This window comes from Taurulus bubalis, assembly GCF_910589615.1.
Source record: "Taurulus bubalis genome assembly, chromosome: 3".
Classification (NCBI taxonomy): domain Eukaryota; kingdom Metazoa; phylum Chordata; class Actinopteri; order Perciformes; family Cottidae; genus Taurulus; species Taurulus bubalis.
In genome coordinates, this window is record NC_136591.1 from 30,296,408 (window position 1) to 30,314,483 (window position 18,076).

At 40.4% G+C, this 18,076-nt stretch overlaps 2 protein-coding genes across 3 annotated transcripts; one reads left to right on the forward strand and one right to left on the reverse strand.

The window, feature by feature from the left end:
- The first annotated feature begins 305 nt into the window (after positions 1-305).
- Positions 306-5,511, forward strand: grcc10 (gene rich cluster, C10 gene). Of its 2 annotated transcripts, none has more exons than XM_079216161.1 (4): positions 306-349; positions 4,079-4,132; positions 4,447-4,623; positions 4,986-5,511. In XM_079216161.1, the coding sequence occupies exons 2-4, from the start codon at positions 4,081-4,083 to the stop codon at positions 5,123-5,125; spliced, it is 369 nt and encodes a 122-aa protein (XP_079072287.1). In that variant the 5' UTR covers positions 306-349; positions 4,079-4,080; the 3' UTR covers positions 5,126-5,511. The 2 variants fall into 2 exon arrangements, with proteins under 2 accessions (XP_079072287.1, XP_079072286.1); XM_079216160.1 differs by lacking the exon at positions 306-349 and adding an exon at positions 3,197-3,254.
- LOC306734076 (SAYSvFN domain-containing protein 1-like) lies at positions 1,367-3,082 on the reverse strand. Its single transcript, XM_079215406.1, has 2 exons — positions 2,677-3,082; positions 1,367-2,073 (listed from the first exon to the last, which is right to left on the reverse strand). The coding sequence occupies exons 1-2, from the start codon at positions 2,881-2,883 to the stop codon at positions 1,750-1,752; spliced, it is 531 nt and encodes a 176-aa protein (XP_079071532.1). The 5' UTR covers positions 2,884-3,082; the 3' UTR covers positions 1,367-1,749.
- Positions 5,512-18,076: the final 12,565 nt, after the last annotated feature.

The window sequence follows — 18,076 nt, forward strand, 5'->3', positions numbered from 1 at the left end:
TAGCGTTACGTGGCAAAAGAGAGGCGTGCGTCACTCACTCAAAACATGTTGATTTCCCCTTTTAACCAAGTTTAATGTCAAATACTATCACGTCCCCTGTCATTCGCTTTTACTTCGACTTTAACAAGATTTTGGTGAGATGTCATCATGCTTCTAGTTCAGCGAAGCATTTGTTTACAATTCTACTTCCGCGTCTACCTGAAAGAAGGACGTGATGTCGCAAAGAGCTGCCAATTGTCGTAAAAGGCTTCATTTTCTAGCTACTTTTCACAGGGCTACAACAAGCTAGTTTTTTTCTTCTTCATTTGTGCTGAGATCCCATAATCCTACACGTTATTGATCAGTTCAGGTATGTGTTTTAGCTTCCGGTAACCTTAGCTATGCTAACGTTATCTTGTATTACATTAAAATATATCGATATGGAGAAAGGAAACGGTCAAAGAGCCAATGTCCAGCTCATCACAACCAAACAGCTTCCTGTGCTCATTGTGTCAGTTAGCTCTCCTAACTTTAGTGCGACTGAAACTTTGTGAAGATATTCATCTTACAGCAGGTTCGCTTCTTGCATTGTCAGGTTTGTGACCGTGAAGCAAACACCTAACGTTGCTTCAGACAACACTGTCACAGCAGTGTTTATAGATCTGATTTTAGATGGAGTCAGCCTGCTAGATAATTAGTGGTACATGCTCAAATATTATTAAATCAGGATGATTTGTCTCATCTCGTTTATAAAACAACTAAGTAGAGCTGCTAACAGTCATTATCATTATTAATAGTTCATCAGCACATTGTGCAAAATGTGTATTAATAGTTATCACTGCCTGCACTACTCTGACTACTGTTGTCTTTTCGTCTCATGTATGTGTAAACGCACATGGCCAATAAAGCTGATTCTGTTTCTGATTATTATTCGTGAAACGTGAAAACGCCCAAAACGTGGATGCTGCACTGCTGAGTTACATATTGTGTACACTAGCCAAATAATAATCTGTTCATCTTGAAAAGCCATGGTTTTGTTTACGTTTTGCGTTGTGCATTTCAAATAGGAACATTCCGACCCCCGAGTTGTCTGTAATGCAGCAATAACATGACTCAAGTGTCCGCCCAGTTTGATTTAAAGGGGAAAAGAGGACAGAGATATTTGCTTTTATATTGTCGGATTTCCATTTAAGCTCAAAACTCATTACTTTCATTGCACATTTTAAATGAAGATTACTTGAATCTTTGATCAAACATTACTTTTTGTTCATAATCACAGATTTTGTTTAATATAGTAACACTGCCAAAACAGAATGTGCAACCGGTGTGTTTGCAATTTGTGATATCAAGGCCTAGAGACAACATGCAATACTGCTTGCTACGTCAGAATTCTTTATTAAAGTTGAAAAGCCATTTATTTGAAGTAAGGAACATTTGTTCTCATATAAATGCCATGCTGCTTGCCCTTTACCCTTTTAGCGCACAACTCGCGACGAGTCACTGTTTCTCCCCAGTTCACTCACTACCATTCCTACACCAGTGTAAGTTATTTGATGTGGCATAGCCCACTTTCACGTCCTGATGTGAAAGGGTCTACTTACTATTAAACTGTTTTTAGGAACAGAAACAGGAATACAACTGTAAGTAGACCAATCTCCATTTAATTAGTAATACAGGGAAAACATTTTTTAAATTCCCTGTATATTCCTGAATATAATTATCACCTTTTGTAAGGACAAAACATGTGATTATTTAATATAAATGTGCAATTCATCTGTTAGCCAGAGGTCTGTAACCCATCTCTCCTTCCAGCTGCTCTGCAGTGAGAGCTCCCAGCAGAGGCTGACAGTCTGGATTGAAGACAGAATAAGCACTCATTTCTCCAGGCTCGCGATCAGCTGGGCTACTGAGTCCCTCATAGAGCCAGTAGAAGAGGGAGATGACAAAGAATGGCAGGCCAAACTCTATTTCAGCAAACAGGCCGAGCAGCACCAGCCACAGCAGCACTTTGAGTAAAGTAATGTTTGAGAAGACCAATTGTCTTGAAGTCAGCCATCTTCCCAGAGCACTGTCCAGCAGCCAGTCACTACGGTCCTGTAGAGAAGAAGCAACAGGAGGTTCAATATGTTCAATGCATTTCAACATCACAGTTATACTGTTTACAGAGGGTCTGGGCACTAAACAGGCCTCTCTGCTGGGTGCCCACATTTTAGGAGACTGTAGGCATTTTCAGTTAAGAGGAGAGGACTAGTTGCTTGCTGGTGTACTGTAGTTAGATAACCTTCAAACTTGTCCACCACACTCATTATAGACAGATAAGACATGACGGATGGTCAGGCCAGGAGTATTATGGAGTATTGATTTTATTTTACAGAGTCCTGTTGGTCAGACAATACAAGCAATTTTCTTACACTTTAAAGAAATAAAAAGATATATCATATAACAAATATAGTAATGGACAGATTAATCAACGATGAAATTATTGGTAAATTAGTTGTAGTCTTACATTTCATGTTTCGTGTCAGTGTTTAACATTGTAGATCGACACATGCAATACATATTTCAATTTGTAAAACCCAGCTGCAGTAAACACTAGCAATACGTGATACGTACTAATTCAGAAAACATTTAATCAGAAAAGCTAATGCGGTTGTGATCTAATTTAATCCGTCACATCATAAACAAGTGATGTCTCACCTTTATTGGGGAGGTCTGACTCAAAGCTCTGATGTTTTCTGTCTTTTGAGCCTGTTGACTGTCAGTTGCTTTTGTTGTTGTAGTATCAGTCTGAGCAGCTGTGTCCGCTATAGTCTGTGCTATGCACTGCGGACGAGCACTGACGTCCTTTTTCCCAGTATGTTCCGCCTGTCGTCTGGCTCTGAACTCTGCCAACCTCTGCTCCATCGACTCTGACGTTAAGGTGTAGCGTTACGTGGCAAAAGAGAGGCGAGCGTCACTCACTCAAAACGCGTTGATTTCACCTTTCAACCAAATTTAATGTCAAATACTATCACGGCCACTGTCATTCACTTTTACTTCGACTTCAACAATATTTTGGTGAGACGTCATCATGCTACAAGCTCAGCGAGGCACTTGTTTACAATTCTACTTCCGCGTCTACCTGAAAGAAGGACGTGATGTCGCAAAGCGCTGGCAATTGTCGTAAAAGGCTTCATTTTCCAGCTACTTTTCACAGGGCTGTAACAAGCTAGTTTCCCCCCATTTGTGCTGATATCCGAGAATTCTACACTTTATTTATCAGTGGATCAGTTCAGGTATGTGTTTTAGCTTCTGGTAACCTTAGCTAACGTTGTATTTTATCACATTAAAATATATCGATATGGAGAAAGGAAACGGTCGAAGAGCCAATGTCCAGCTCATCACAGCCAAACTGCTTCATGTTGTCATTGTGTCAGTTAGCTCGTATCTCTTATAACTTTAGTGAGACTGAAACTGTGTGAAGATATTCATTTTACAGCAGGTTCGCGTCTTGCATTGTCAGGTTTGTGACCATGAAGCAAACACCTAACGTTGCTTCAGACAACACTGTCACAGCAGTGTTTATAGATCTGATTTTAGATGGAGTTAGCCTGCTAGATAATTAGTGGTACATACTCAAATATGATTATATCTGGATGACTTGTGTCATATCGTTTTCAATCTCGTTTGCAAAACAACTAAGTAGAGCTGCTAACAGTCATTTATTATTATTAATTGTTCATTAGAACACTGTGCACACTGTTTATTAATAGTTATCAGAGCCTATGAGGGGATCTTCAGGTGGCATATTTTGTATGTCCCAACCCTAAAATATATTCAGTTCACGATGTAGTAGAAAAAACAGTAGGAGAGCAGGTTTTACTTTATTATTTATTAACACTTTTTAATCCAATTCAACATAGTTCCAGATTATTTTTTCTGTTGATTCATTATTGAAGTACTCACTTAGTTTCTATGACTACGGTTATTTCATTTTCTTTAACCGACACAGGAGGTATTACTGTGTCTCAAGCAGTAAAGCTGTCCTCTTTTAGACCATCTACTGTCTTTCTTCCCTGTTCATACACATCTATCTTTCTCTCATCTCGTTTCTCTTCAGACATGGCCTCAGCTCCAGCCCAGCAGCCTACCCTCACTGTTGAGCAGACCAGAGGTGAGAACAACTGAATCTAGTCTTAAAGTTAACATTGGCTAGCTCTCATGGTCTTCCTTATGTACATCACGTCATTATCGCAGACACTTTCAGCGTTTCAAACTGCCTGACGACCCGAGATCTGTGTACTCTACATTCAAACAGAAGCTAAAATCTTTTCTCGGCCTTATCATTAGTTATTGTATGTGTGTCTGTGTGGTTCCCTCCTGTCTTTGGATGGGTGGGATGTTCGCACTTGTCATTTTTTTTAATGAAAAGCACATTCAGTATACATGTATTTCCAAGATCAGCAACTGTTTGTTTTTCTTCCACAGTGGTACTGAGTGAGGTGATCCAGGCCTTTTCTGCCCCAGAAAATACGGCGAGGATGGAGGAGGCTCGAGAAAGTGCCTGCAATGACATGGGCAAGATGTTGCAGCTTGTGCTCCCTGTGGCCACCCAGATTCAACAAGAGGTTATCAAAGCGTATGGCTTCAACAATGAGGGAGAGGGTAAGCATAAGGCAGCATTTTCCTTTCAGATACACAAACCATACAGATGTACTCCAAGCAACAGAGTAATATTTTAACACAAAGATAATTCAGAGCCAAAGCATCCTTCTGTAAAATTAAATATTGTACAACCGGATTGAATTTCTAGAAACTTTACAGAGCAGAATGTATTATGTGGCTTTATTTTAAACTTGATAATGTTGTGAGTTTGGTCATTAATAAATAGTAATTTACAAACTCCAGAATATTTTCTCATATGAATATATATGCAGATATTTCAGAACTGTACTCATAGACCTTATGTACCACAGGGTAGATGACACTTTCTCATTCATCTGCTTCATCATCTGCTCCACTTTCAGGTGTCCTAAAATTTGCCAGATTGGTGAAGATGTATGAAACGCAGGACCCTGAAATTGCAGCCATGTCAGTGAAACTTAAGTCTCTGCTCCTTCCACCACTGTCAACACCACCTATAGGAGGTGCCATTACAGCTTCATAGGACTTCTTTACGTTTATTGGTCAACTGCAAGGTTTCTTTCGTCTAATTCTTTGGTTCAACATACTGTAATTCCAAGATCCTGTCTATCATATACTTTTCCTGAGAAATAATGGAAACTTATAGTTTCAAACTCAATACACTAATACGTTCCAACAAAGATGAAACTTAGCTGCATTAAGGTCTAATTTAAAACATTCTTGAAAAAATTGTTAAATTATTGCCTTTTAAAATGTTTCAGTATTTATTTGTTACATTATGACAATTTTCATTGAACCTTTAACATTTCCTTCATTGCTAGCTTTTTATTTTATTTCTAATTATACCATTTTTATATGCGGTCAAATGTATCAAATGTCATTTTGTTATATTAAAAGGTTTTCTGTGAATCTCTGTGGTATTTATAGAGAGAATGTGTGGAGGCAACAACTTCCTTGTACATAACTTTATTACTGCAATAAGGCATTTGGCAACAACATAGTCATGATTACCATGTTTTGTTAAATACTGAAGCGCTTACAGACATTTACTGACAGATACTGTAGTGTTTGAGGTTAAAACATCATTCAAAAAAATAAAATCTCAGTTCATGTCTGCCCCCTTTCTTCGTTTTGGGGTATTTAGGTCTGGGTGCATGCAGACATGACACGGCATAACAGCAGGAGAGGTTCATGATAAAATTACTATTAGTTAAGAAATAAAACTTAAGTGCACCAGATTCTGAAATCATTCACAGAAAAATACAGTGCAAATTTACATTAACCATAAAGTGCTTATTAATTTTCAAAAGGCAAACCAGTGCACCCAGCAACTAACGTGTAATACGTGTTTATAATTTGACAATTCTTGTTAAGTGTCTTGTGCATCATCACCCAGCAGCTATTTGGATCTGAATAGATGGTATGTAGAAAAATATAAATACTCCAAGGTTTAGTTTCTGTGTGAAGGACGTTGTCTTGATACATAGAAACACGTCATGAAGCTTAATATTGCTGACACATTTAAAATCCTGCTTGCTAAGATTAGAGCTCCCTCTTATGGGGAACAGGGTTTCAGTCCTTGAGCCACAAGGATGAAGGAAAAGAACCGGGTGGAAGAGCAACATGAGAGAAAAGGACTTCACATCTCAAAGTGACGGAAAATGCTTTCGACATAACCCAGGACCTGCTGCCAGTCCGGTCCGCCTGCCTTCAGCATCTCCCCCGATGTCTGTCACACAGATAACATGTAAAGATAAGATTATAAAACCAGTGGACACAGCTGGTTTAAATTGCAAAATTTGTAATTTTACAAATGTCTTCAGTATTGACTAATACATCTCACCAGTGTAGCAATGATTCCCACTCTCTCTCCTGTCTTAAAAGCAAGGTCCAGATTTTCCTTCTGTAAAAAAATTGGAGTCAGAAGCAGCTTTTACATTATCATATTTTTCAGTCATGATTCTTTTAAAAGAACACCCTCCAAAAAACAACAACAACACTTGTATTCGTTTTGTTAATGATGTTCTGGTCCATAGAACTTTGTTGTCATTGATAGAGTGAGTACAAGTGATTTTTTTTTTTTTTCCACACCTGGAATGACTTTCTAGAGTACAATCATTTTGACTTGATCAATAATATCAATATGTCTGGTTTTATGAGTCGAGTCATCAGGGTTGGTTAGTGGATACTCAATATGTTTTTCTTTTTTTCCTGTCTCTGTAAAGACTTTTAAGACTTGTGCTCGAGTCAAAACGTTTTTGTAAATGAAATAACTAAAACATAATATGCTCTTTGTATGCATTTCTTTTGTTTTGAGAATCAACAGCAACAGTTTTACCTTGTCTGCTGGGTTGAGGTTGTCGTACGGGATGTGAGTTGGCAAATACGTGTGATAAACGGCGCAGAACGCCAAACCGTCATCCCAGCTGCTGCTGAAGTTTGTGATCTCAATATTCTGCCAAAAAACATACTTAATGAAACCATTATATAACTGGTAAAAAAATATTTTACAGATTGTGACGAATTTCAAAATAGTTCTATCCTCCTTTCTAACCTTATAACCTTGGGTACGACTCTGGCACCAGCGCAGCAGAGAGTTTCTTCTGGAGCCGCCATGACGCCTCAGCAGAGCACTGAAACCATCCTGAGGTCTGGGAGGAAAAAAAAAGCATTCAACAAAGTTTTAAGAATAACTTAATGTGTTACTTAAAAAGTTAATTCAACATAATGAAAGAAAACAAGCTTTTTCTGCAGATTAAAATGTGGAAAGGGTTAAAACGGCGATTGTATGTGACTTCATGTTTGATTTGACTCATTCATGCAAACATTTATCATACTTTACACGGAGTCACTCAAGGGCCCTAATTGTTAGTTACTTGATGTAATCGGAGCTTTGGTCCTCATCCTGTTTTCCTGCAAGACAAAAAGGCAGTCAGTCATACAACTGTACGCCGCCTAAAAGAGCATAAAGGCGGTTTGGTGGGTTGAAAGCTCACCTGTGTAAAAGCTAGACCAGCTGTCCTGCCGCTGTAAAATACGGTCCAACCGCCTCTGTTTTGGTGGCTCTTCTTTCTGGAAAGTTTAGAAACATTATTTATATACCTAGTGTGCTGCAACAGCATTATAAGTGTTTCCCATCTCCCTAAAATCCCTCAGATATCCATCCATATAATTACGATAGGTTAAAGAACATTTAATATCAGTTCAACGAGTGTGGTACCTTGCATAGCGGCAGTGTCGTGCTTGTGTTTTTTGAGGTCCCATTTTCACTGGAAGAGTCGGTTGGGAGCGGGAGACGAGAGAGACTCCTAAAAGACAGTTTTTGCATGTTTTAGAGCACCGTCTTCTGTTAACAGATGTGAATGTGTTGTGAGAGTTCATGTAGACTCACCAAGATCGTTCAGATAACATCACAATCCTCCTTGGATCTCTCCCATCTTTTTTCTTCTCCAGTATAGCCAAACTACGAATGTATCCCTCTGCCACGCCTTTCCCTCTCAGCTGCATGCTCCCTGATCCATTTGCCTCCTCAGGATCATGAGCATCCACCTCTTGATTGGCTTCATTCTCCTTCTTTTCGCCATTTTTAACTTCCGTGTCGGTTTCAACTTGCCCAGATTTTTCCTCCACAACTCCCTGTACTTCCTCCCCATGCCCGTCCTCAGAGTCTCGTCGCTCTGCCTGTTCGTCACATTCTGTTGTATCTTTTACCTTGCAAGAATCCCTCAGAGCGTCCAGCTCGGCTCGCTCCAGCTGGCGCTGCAGGGTGAGTTCAGAAAGTTTGCAGCAGACGTCTCTTTGCTCGGCCCTAAGACTCTCCAGCTCTCCCTCCTTCTCCTTCTCTCTGCTGAGAGCGTGAACCAGCCGTTCCTCCGCGGCCCTGTGGCTCTCCTGGAACAAACCCAGAGCCTGTTCCGACTCGACCCGCAGCCGGTCGGCCACAGACACCGCGACCTGCAGGTCACACTGGAATTGATGCCACTCCAACCTCTCAGTCTGTCATGTAGGACAAAAGAAAGAAAAACAAATGGAAAAGAAACCATGTAATCTGAAATTTAAACGCTACTTGTTCTTGTTGTTAAGTGTCCTGCTAGAGAATAAAACTAGTGAGTTTTAGGGCCTACGGTTGTCATGGGACTTGCAGCTCCAACTCACCCTCAGTGTCTCCCTAAGTGTGTCCACCTCCTCAACCAGCTCATCTCTCTCTGTTATCAAGCGCCTGAGCAGCTCTGAAAAACAAGTTAGACAAAGAGAAGAGCATCAAGAGCATCACAGGACAGGACTAAATTATAAGTTCGAAATGAATAGGCTTTTTTAAAATTGCTTTAAAAAAGGGCACTCCATCGATTTTGCACAGGGAGTTTAGTTTACTTCTCATGGCGAGTACTACTCTCACCTTGTAAAATCAGTGGCATGCTTTCTTCGGTAGCTCTGGAAGAGCTTTCGAAAGTAAGCCTGATGATGTCATTGGATGTCATCAGGGTTAGCTTGGTTTGGACTAAAACATTTTTTACAAAATCTTGGATTTCCAAAGGAGGCATAGGGTTGAAAAGACGGTAATGCAAAAGATGCTATTGTTGAGTTGCATTATGGGAAATGTAAGATACAGTGTTTTTGGAGCTTGACCCTCACTAGTGACTAAAAGTCAGGATATCTCGACATTAGCCATTTCCAAGTTGAAATTTTCTCTTGCAAACAAATTCTACGTCGCAGAAAAACCTCTTTATATTTTCTCCTCCTACCATTTCTGTTAACTTAATGCATATGTCGAGTTAATCCAGTAATGCAAAACTACCTGATAAAGCATCCTTTTTGCATTACTAAATCACAATCAGATGCATTTGAATAAAGCAAAAGAAGCACTAAAAGGTTTTTCTAGGGCCACCTACACATATTCTACCTGTGTACTCATTGCTCGTCAACAGAGTTTGCCACAAGCTCCCAGCTTGACAGCTGTGAGTTCGAACAATGGGCATGTTTGTTGTTTACATTCATTATGATCATTTTGGGGGCAGTGGCTTTGAAGAAAGACCTGAAGGGACGGCCTGTCAGTGTTGCTGACTTGGCAACTTTCTTGCTAGATTTAGCAACATTTGGAGCTAGTGCTGCTCACTAATATTATTAGAAAAGACAACACTGAGCTGGGTTCATCAGTTTGATACTTTTTTTAAAATCTAGCTTACTCTAGTTCCTCAACATTATCAACCATAGCTTTAAAGTATCTTTAAGAAAAAGAAGCTGGAGGACCTACCTACTGCGCCGGTGGTGACATCAGTGCTGGGGGTCAGGCCTAGCGAGGTCCTGTAGTGCTCCATCAGACTGAATAAAACCAGGGTCATCTCCTCTCCGACTCGCTCTGCGGCAGCCTGCGGCTCCAGTCCACTATCCCTCTCTTGCCAGCTCTGCTCTGACGGTGATCCACTGGATGGAGGCAGGGACATTAGGCTGACCGGGCTGCCCGCTGCCTTTCCATGCCTCACTGCTGCGTCGCTCACATTTGTCTCTGAGGTGACACTGTCTACGCTTATCACAGCCCATTCTGAGGGAGCAGGCAGCTTCTGTGTCCAGTCTGCAGGTGGAGAGGTGATGGAGAGGGTGCTGGCGCCGGTTGGTGATGGCGTCTGTGCCTTACTGGAGGAAGCTGCAGAGGATAAGGCCATGGCAGTCAGCTCTGCCTCTGAGGGCGTGGTGGGAGGCGTGTGGTAGAAATCTAAAGGAGAACCTAAGAGGGGGAAATGTAAAACTGATGGGGAGCTAAAAATAAAGAGGAAAAACAGCATCGGAGAGATAAAAGAGGATAATATGATGTCCTGAGCCTTAAAATCATCTAATAGAAGAATAATGTGCTGAATGCAAAGCCCCCTCTTCTTTGACTCGATGAAGATGTAAGCACTGCTCCCTTATTTACTGTCCTGGGCTGACTGATGCAGCAAAAAGCCTCTGCTGCCAATGTCTTGGCAGGCAAACACTCACACACTGTTCCCCCATGTGGCAAGATCCAGGAAGAGAGCAGATTTTACCCTGCTCTACAATCTAACACTGCAGCTGCTCTCACTGCCACCACAAGGTGATTACATCCATCATCAGTGCTGCCAGTATTCTGCATAAACACTGAACAACATTTTTCAAGGGGAGCAGTGCAGCTTTTTTGGGGTCATTAAACATCTAAAGTGTCACCTGTCACTGAAAAATAATGTTGTTCTCCATGATGTCGATAGCATGCCGTTAATGGTGTGCATTGCTTTCAAAGGATTACGGCAGGCTACAGGGATCTCTTGTAACCTGCAAATATGGGCATGCAAATATCTTTGACTCAGATATTTGCATGCCCTCCTTGCCCTTCTGTTATGCTGCAGAATTCTGCACGCTCATCATTTTCTTGGCAGCAGCATGATGTAGTCTGCACAGCTACAGCAGGGGAGCTATTCTCATCCTAGCCTGAGCCTACTTCCTGCATACCGACAGCCAAGAGAGGGAAACAAGGAGCAGCATTTTAAACAGCTGTAAGTGAGAATTAAAGCGAGCTGCAGACTCAATGTCTTCAGGTAGTAAACAGTGCAGGACAATTGCAAATGAAAGCTGGTCTGTGGTGCTTTGACATGAGGCTTAAAAAGGTCTGATATCACTAGATCCAACTTTCACTGAATCCTTTGGGACACAGTTTGTATTTCACTGCATTGTTCTTATTCATTACGTCTTGCCATCTCTGCCAAAATGTATTTCTGCATTTCTTGCAGTACTCAAAATTTAATTTAGACATATAGGGCACATCTCCAGTGTTAATCAGTTGAATTGTGATGCACATCTCCACGTTGTAATTTAGCCTTAAAAACATTTACTCAAAGATTTTACATTTTGGCTTTCTCATATCATATTGTGCTATTAGTTCAGGTTCAATGCGTGAGTGTGCTTTGGGTACACACACATAAGGATATGATGCTCTTGTAATGAAACATCACCATGCTGCTCACCCTTGCTTACTAAACCAGTAAGATGTACTGTTCCAACTAAAATAAACTGTTTCATGCAATAGTGTTTTGAACTTTTCATTAGTACGAAACAGCAGTATTTTCAAGCCCCCATAATCTGAAAAGATTTTTTTTTTTTTAGTAAACAATTAAAAATCAGCCACGGTTTGTGTTGATTGCCTCCGTCCAAGTACCTGTAGTGTCATGGCTGTCTCTGCCAGTCTGGTTACCCATGATCAAGCAGAGGTGGTAACTGGACAGTCTCAGTGTCCTTCACTGCGTCCTTTGCTTTGTGAGGCCCACCGCTGTCTGGACAGGAGAGAAAAAAAATGTAAATATTTCATGATTTACGTACGGTAGAACGAAATGAGAGCAACCTGTCAAGAAAAGAGCCTTACAAGGACTTTGCTATAGGGAAATGGTTAGTGCAGAATCTGCTTGACCATCTCCCAATAGCTAAGAATTAAAACCTGCAAGTTATACAAATGTTACATACATTTGGCACAAAAGCAATTAGAATGCGTGTTGCTGTTCAACAGAGCCACAGATGTGTTAAAAATAATAAACACCACATCTAACAACCAACGTACACACAGGCTCCTCTGCAGTGTTGTGGAGTTCACCTGGTCAATACATTACGAAAAATGTATCAAACTCCATTTGATAATCTAGCAATTTCAGGTTACTGGTAATTGATAAAAGAAGGCTAACTAACCTCAGACTGATGTTGTTGTTGTTGTTATCCCCGGGAGAGTTTGGCATGCACATGATTTACTGTGAGGCACAAACGAGTCACTCTGCTAACTGGAGTATGAAGCTAGAACTCTAAAACCAGGGAGTTTGTTCTCGAATCAAGGTGTTGCCAAATTAATTGCATGCCGAATTAACGAGTAATTTCTATCAATTTGTAAAATGTCTTTAAAATGTGCTGTGGTACATACGCCCGCTGCTGAGGAGCCACGCAGCATTAAACTGCCCGGTTGGTGAATGAAGTTTGGAGGGACGCTTCTTCCCCGCCAAAGCAAACACAATAAAAAATAAAAAAAAGCAGTAACAAAATCCGTATCTGGCAGATGATTTCATTTAATTATCTTTTTGCTGAGACACACGTTGCATCCAGCCAGGGACACTACACACCCCGTTACCCTGCAGGTTCATCCATACCTGCTCAGCCTGCCAGCTGGACGACGTCCAGATCGGGTCCCCGGCCGTCCGGCGGGTTTCTTCTTCTCCTCGGGGAGTCTCGGCGTTTTCTGCGTCCCGTTTCCTAAAATCTACCGGAGGACACGTTTCGAGTTACTTACAATCATGTTTTCCCGATATCCCATGACCACCACCACACAGCTACAGAAAGGCAGCCACCATCTATAACTTGGGGCCAAATCCCAATAATATCCAACTCCGCTTCGCCTTTAAATCCAATGCGACAAAAAGAGAAGGAGGCAGAAACAAACTGGTTGCGCAGCAGCTGCACGTTGGATCGACGACATGAAGGCAGTCGATGGGGTCATTTAAAGCGACGTTTGAAGATGTGTTAACACGAAGTAGCGATTCAAAATACGAAACAATGTGAAGTAGACCGAGCCTATATTTAATACAATTTTGTGCTGCTGTGAAAACAAGCGGCGGGGAAGCAGTTACACCTGCTGGCGGCTAATTACCTTTTTGCGCAGGTGTGCTGGCACAGGTAACAGGCTACAGCTTCGCCTGTGTGTTCTGCCTCATAGCGGCGTGCATAGCTCACAAGATGTGACAGGAAAACAGCTTAAGCAATATTCATGCATTATAGAAATACAGAAATATATAAACACATATATACAATTTAAATAAAAAGAACATAAACAATATAATACAATATATTACTAATTGAAATGATGCATGAAATGAATGATGGGAAAACTTTGTCAAAGACTATAATGTGATTGCTTGAAGAAACAAGGAGAGAGCTAAAGCTAGTCCTGCACATTTCAGCACAACGGAGAGGCTCTCGACTATTTGTGTATTTTATCATTATAATGTGGATTACGTTTGAAAGTTTAAGGACCATGGACAGAGCACAGTGAAGAGGGTTGTCTCTGGCGCCCTCCAGCGACGGAACTCAGTACTGACAGGAATAATGAATAAAGCACTAACATCTGGATTTATTATTAAATCTGCCTGTTTCATAAAAAATATATACAAGAAACGATAAGTAATTAACAAAATCATAATTTTATGTTCAATTTCAATTGTTTAGCAAACCGTTGGTTTAATACATACCATTTAGTGCAGTAACTTGTTTGAATGAAGTTACTTTGTTTAGTTAAGTACGCATTGTGAGGTTTCAAAATGTTTTGTTTTTCCTAACTCTTTGGCAGTATTCCCTATGGGTCTATGGGAGCAGTGTCACATGGGTTTGTGTGGATAAGAAATAAAACTTGTTCAGAGTTTTTTTTCATCATGTATAATAACAGTGCTTTTCTAAATATGTACCATAATTATTGCCGTTTTTAGCTGTAGTGTCTCAGACTTTTGATTTTGTTTATATTGCATTCCAGACATCAATCATTTTCTTTCAATATCATTCACTTGCAGAGATTTTTGACTGAGCAGTGATTTTATATGTGGTGTCTTGTTGCCAATGTATTACTTGTATTACTTAATGTGCAACTTGATTTGCACTGTGCACAATGTATTTGTCTCAGCTGTGTGACCAAAGGTTAAGAGATGCAGGCAGTTTTTTGTGTTGCTTGTGGCTGTTTTCTGGACTTTTCACAATATTTATCAGGGACCTCTTGCTCATGTACACCACACTGCAGTTTCTTAGCATCAGAAATCAATCTCACACTCATCCCACTCACTTGAATTACCATAAACATGGTATCTAAGCTTAAGGCACTTTGACACAAAATGATCATGCAAAGTCTGTTGACTTATTATTCCTTGTTTTGCTGAAAATGTCTAACTTTCTAAAAAGTACAACGGAAATAAAGTTGGTATGTAATAAAGAACAATAATAGGGACATTTATTTGCCTGTTTATTAAGTTTAGCTCATATGCAGGTCTGAAAAACTAATAGGCTATACGTGCAATCATGTAATATTTACTAAATTTGAGCAGTCACAAAGTAGATAGAAAGATACTGGTTGTACTCCCATTCACCAGCAATTTAACCACTTTTTACCTTTAATTACATCATGGTTAACCTGTCTACTGTAAACCTGCATCTAATAAATGGAATATTTTTTACATTATACTTTTTTTCTGTTCAATTGTTAAATGTTAAATTGCTGAAAAATAGCGTGTTACATTATGTGTATTATATTAACAATGCATCATATTAAAAACAATAATAACATCCCTATTCATTATTATGAATATAATAATAATGACCATCATCATATTGTCAATACAAGTAGGAGCACCGTATGAGCAGACTTTGTAAAAATGGCGTCTGGTATCGGCTGCCTTCACAATCGGAGCTGTGCTTTCAGTGACCACAATAACCTCAGAGCATTATAATTCATCTCCAGAGAATGAAGTCTGCAGCTGCATCAGGACTCGCGTCGGACCAGAAAACACACACCAGCCGCCGTCATCATGGGAAACTACGGCCGCTCTGTCGCAGATGTTTCTAACGAACAAGACGATGAACATGTTCACGGATACCAGGAGACATGACCGTCTCTCACTTATTTACCGCCCGTTTACTATCGAAGAAGAAGTGACCTTCTCAGAGGAGGAAGATGTCAGCGCTGAAAAAGGTAGGAAGGCAAGATGCACCGTGTTTTGTGCATGAAGCGAACCTGTTGTTGTTATTGACGGTTTTCTAAGAAGCGCACCTACATTAAGGTCTGATGGAGGTTTTTGGGTGCTTTGGATTAGGTGAAGCCAGCGTGTCGCACTTTGTCACATTGAAAGTGTAAATGTCAGAAAGTTGAATGAGTCACTCACTGAATGATTCTTTGCACTTTGTAAGGGTTTTTTCTGAACTGATTAATCAATACCACTGACTGATGCATGCTGTGTGGGTGAAGTGTCATGGGAATTAGAGTCGGGCCTACATGTGTTTGGAGGTGGAGGCGGGGTGTTTAGGTGCCATTGAAGCCATTGTGAATGGAGGGGACCCACAGCTTCTCCCTCAAGTTTCTTCTGTCTGTAAATGCCCACACATTCCCATTGTGCTGCTCCCCTCCATTCAGTCAATGTGTGTGTACGTGTGTTTTGTGTGTGTGTGTGTGTGTGTGTGTGTGTGTGTGTGTGTGTGTGTGTGTGTGTGTGTGTGTGTGTGTGTGTGTGTCTAGAGTGACTCAGCTGTATTGTACTATATCTGTCATCCATCTTTTCATCTGTCACAGGTGTTACCATGGCTACTACAGACTCACTGCTGTCTTTTCTTTGAGAAGGACTCAGGTAAGAGGTGGGAGGGGCGATTAAGTCAAACACAATGAGGAGACGCCATTCACTTTAATAAGAAGCTACATTTCTACATGTTGCATAATGGCTTTGTTGGAGCAGGGATCTGAAGGAATAAGTGTCATGATGTCTTTGCGATGAGTTTTCACGATCAGAATGAGCATAACCATTGTTATAGTTGGTGTTTGGTAGCAGTAAATTAATCCCACAAAAAAGACCAAATTGATCATGCTAAGTTTTGCCTGATATATCTCATTGCTAAGGGGTATAGACCACCAAAGAGCCACACTGTTGCACTGAATGAAATGTTCCTTTAATACAATAAACTCAGGCTCTGTAATAGTAGACGCTGTTCCATATTTCAGGTTCTAAACGCACTTAATCTGCTGGATAAACCAGTGTACTCATAAGCGAGAGAATGCTGAATGAGGATTTGTTCATCACAACATCAGTGCAGGTGAATCCATCCAAACATGTAGTTGTATCTTAATCTGGTCCTTGACATTTTATTGTTTATTACAAGTTATTAAAGCGAAATGCAGACTTCTCTACATCCTATGTCTTTCCGATATTGTCCAGAAGTCAGAGAGTATAAAGAAACAGACTGACACATTTTTGGCTTTGGCCCCTTCTTCATTTCACGTCACAAAATGATACATCAGGGGTTTAAAACTGACACTCAAACATGCATTTAGTATTTTTGGGAGGCTGCTTGTGGGTAGTACATTTAACTGTCAACACAAAATGTACAAAATATTATCAAGCTATAAAGTTGATAAGGCAAACATGTTCGTAGACAGTTGCCTATTTTCATGGAGAAACGTCAGCATTCCTTTGGAGTTGTGCTTGAGTCCACCTGATGAATGTCATATTTACTCTACTTTTAGTTCTCCCCACCAGCTACTGAGAGTTTTCTTCACTTTAAACAGCAGCCGATTAAAGGCTGTGTAAACTACGCTGATAAGAAGCAGCAGGTCGGAACCAAAACAGTAAAGTTGCGGGCTGTAAACAATGAGGTGCAAGATGTTAAAATGCTCCACTCATAGATTTGAGGAAAACTGCAAAGTCGGATGATTGGGTTCGTCACTATGAGCCAACAACGTTCACATAAACATAGTCATTCCATTGATATAAACATTAAGATTGGTACAGCTTTATACTACAATGCAATCCAACAATCCTTTGGGTGAGCCTGATTTTCATCACCGCGCTTTAAAAATGACAAAGATCAATTCCTGCTTTCCTTTTTGTGTGCTGCGTCAGTTACATGTGATCTGACAAAGGAGATGTTTCTCTACCATCCAGCCTGGTGCATGATGGGAAAGGCTAGAACCTATACAGACAGCTTAAGGTAGGCAATCAATCAACTGTACATGGTGAGGTTTGAGGTGTTGGCTGTTGTGATGTGTGGAGAATTTGGGCATCAAGCATAAAGGAGATATTGGTTAATTAGGTAAATTCTGCACGACTTCTTTTCTCAGCAGAGGTCAGAGCTCTGAGAACCATCCAAGGAAAAAGCACTGCAGGGGTCCGCCGCCTTTCTCTTGGCATTTTTTGGGCATCGTAGATGATCAAATGCTGGCTCACATCAGTACAAACATCAAATACTATCACTTTCACTGTGATGCTTTTGAAGCCAAAGGCCAAGACGAAATCATGAAAGAGTAATCTTACATTTTGTAATTTTTTTATTTACTTGGTTATAAAACCACAAACGGACACAAAATATTCTCAAGATTCTCGGGATGAGTGAATATAACTTGGTTGTTGTTTGGAGCATGTTGGTGTGTATAATTCACCAAAGAATAAACATTTTGAGGTCACGTTTGGCTATTTTTACACCAAAGTTTTACCTTTTTGTTCTGCTCATTAATATCTCGGGGACATTTTGCACATTTAGCTCCGACACTAATCGTTGTCTTGTGCCTTTAGTGCAGCAGTGTCATCCTAAATCAATAACACCAACTTGACAGCATTTGCTCAAACAATGATCACACAGTATATGTGTTAATTACATTCTGAAAATGTCTTTTTAAGCATTACAAATAGGCTGACGTTGGAGTTTCAGCACACATCAGAGATTATCTGCGAGTTAATCGTGTGTAGGGTCC

What these genes read in the sequence shown, in the direction of transcription:
- LOC306734076 (XM_079215406.1), bottom strand. Translation starts at nt 2,883, where the DNA reads ATGGAGCAGAGGTTGGCAGAGTTCAGAGCCAGACGACAGGCGGAACAT. An exon ending in GTCAGACCTCCCCAATAAAG is followed by an intron (nt 2,074 to 2,676) that starts GTGAGACATCAC and finishes TCTTCTCTACAG; the next exon opens with GACCGTAGTGACTGGCTGCT.
- grcc10 (XM_079216161.1), top strand. Translation starts at nt 4,081, where the DNA reads ATGGCCTCAGCTCCAGCCCAGCAGCCTACCCTCACTGTTGAGCAGACC. An exon ending in CACTGTTGAGCAGACCAGAG is followed by an intron (nt 4,133 to 4,446) that starts GTGAGAACAACT and finishes TTTCTTCCACAG; the next exon opens with TGGTACTGAGTGAGGTGATC. An exon ending in CTTCAACAATGAGGGAGAGG is followed by an intron (nt 4,624 to 4,985) that starts GTAAGCATAAGG and finishes CTCCACTTTCAG; the next exon opens with GTGTCCTAAAATTTGCCAGA.